We start from the raw sequence: 257 nt of genomic DNA on the forward strand, positions 1-257 counted from the left end.
GGACGAACTCAAGCACTGGATACCAGACCGAACGGTGGCACTACTTAAATCTCAAAGAAATATCTCGGCCGGTCCAGAACACAATCCGGTGCGAAGAGCCGTTAGACGTCAAGTGAAAGTGAGCTTGGGATCTGACCGTGAAGTGTGGTGGACACAGAAAGCCAAAGAAATGGAAGAGGCCCAGAAAGCCGGTAATGCCCGGAGATTATTTCAGTTGATCCGTGCGACCGATCCCCGGAAACCACCTGTGAGTGAAA

At 51.4% G+C, this 257-nt stretch overlaps 2 protein-coding genes across 2 annotated transcripts in view; one reads left to right on the forward strand and one right to left on the reverse strand.

Moving 5' to 3' along the window:
* Nucleotides 1-247, forward strand: part of T265_14179 (hypothetical protein) — a gene marked incomplete at both ends in the record, with an annotated part of 13,801 nt that extends 13,554 nt beyond the window's left edge. Inside the window, 1 exon segment of the mRNA XM_009172387.1 lies at nt 58-247. Coding sequence (XP_009170651.1) covers nt 58-247 — 190 coding nt within the window.
* Nucleotides 1-257, reverse strand: part of T265_06962 (hypothetical protein) — a gene marked incomplete at both ends in the record, with an annotated part of 29,305 nt that overhangs the window by 23,150 nt on the left and 5,898 nt on the right. The window lies entirely within an intron of this gene.

This window comes from Opisthorchis viverrini (genome assembly GCF_000715545.1).
Source record: "Opisthorchis viverrini unplaced genomic scaffold opera_v5_154, whole genome shotgun sequence".
NCBI classification, from domain to species: Eukaryota; Metazoa; Platyhelminthes; class Trematoda; order Opisthorchiida; family Opisthorchiidae; genus Opisthorchis; species Opisthorchis viverrini.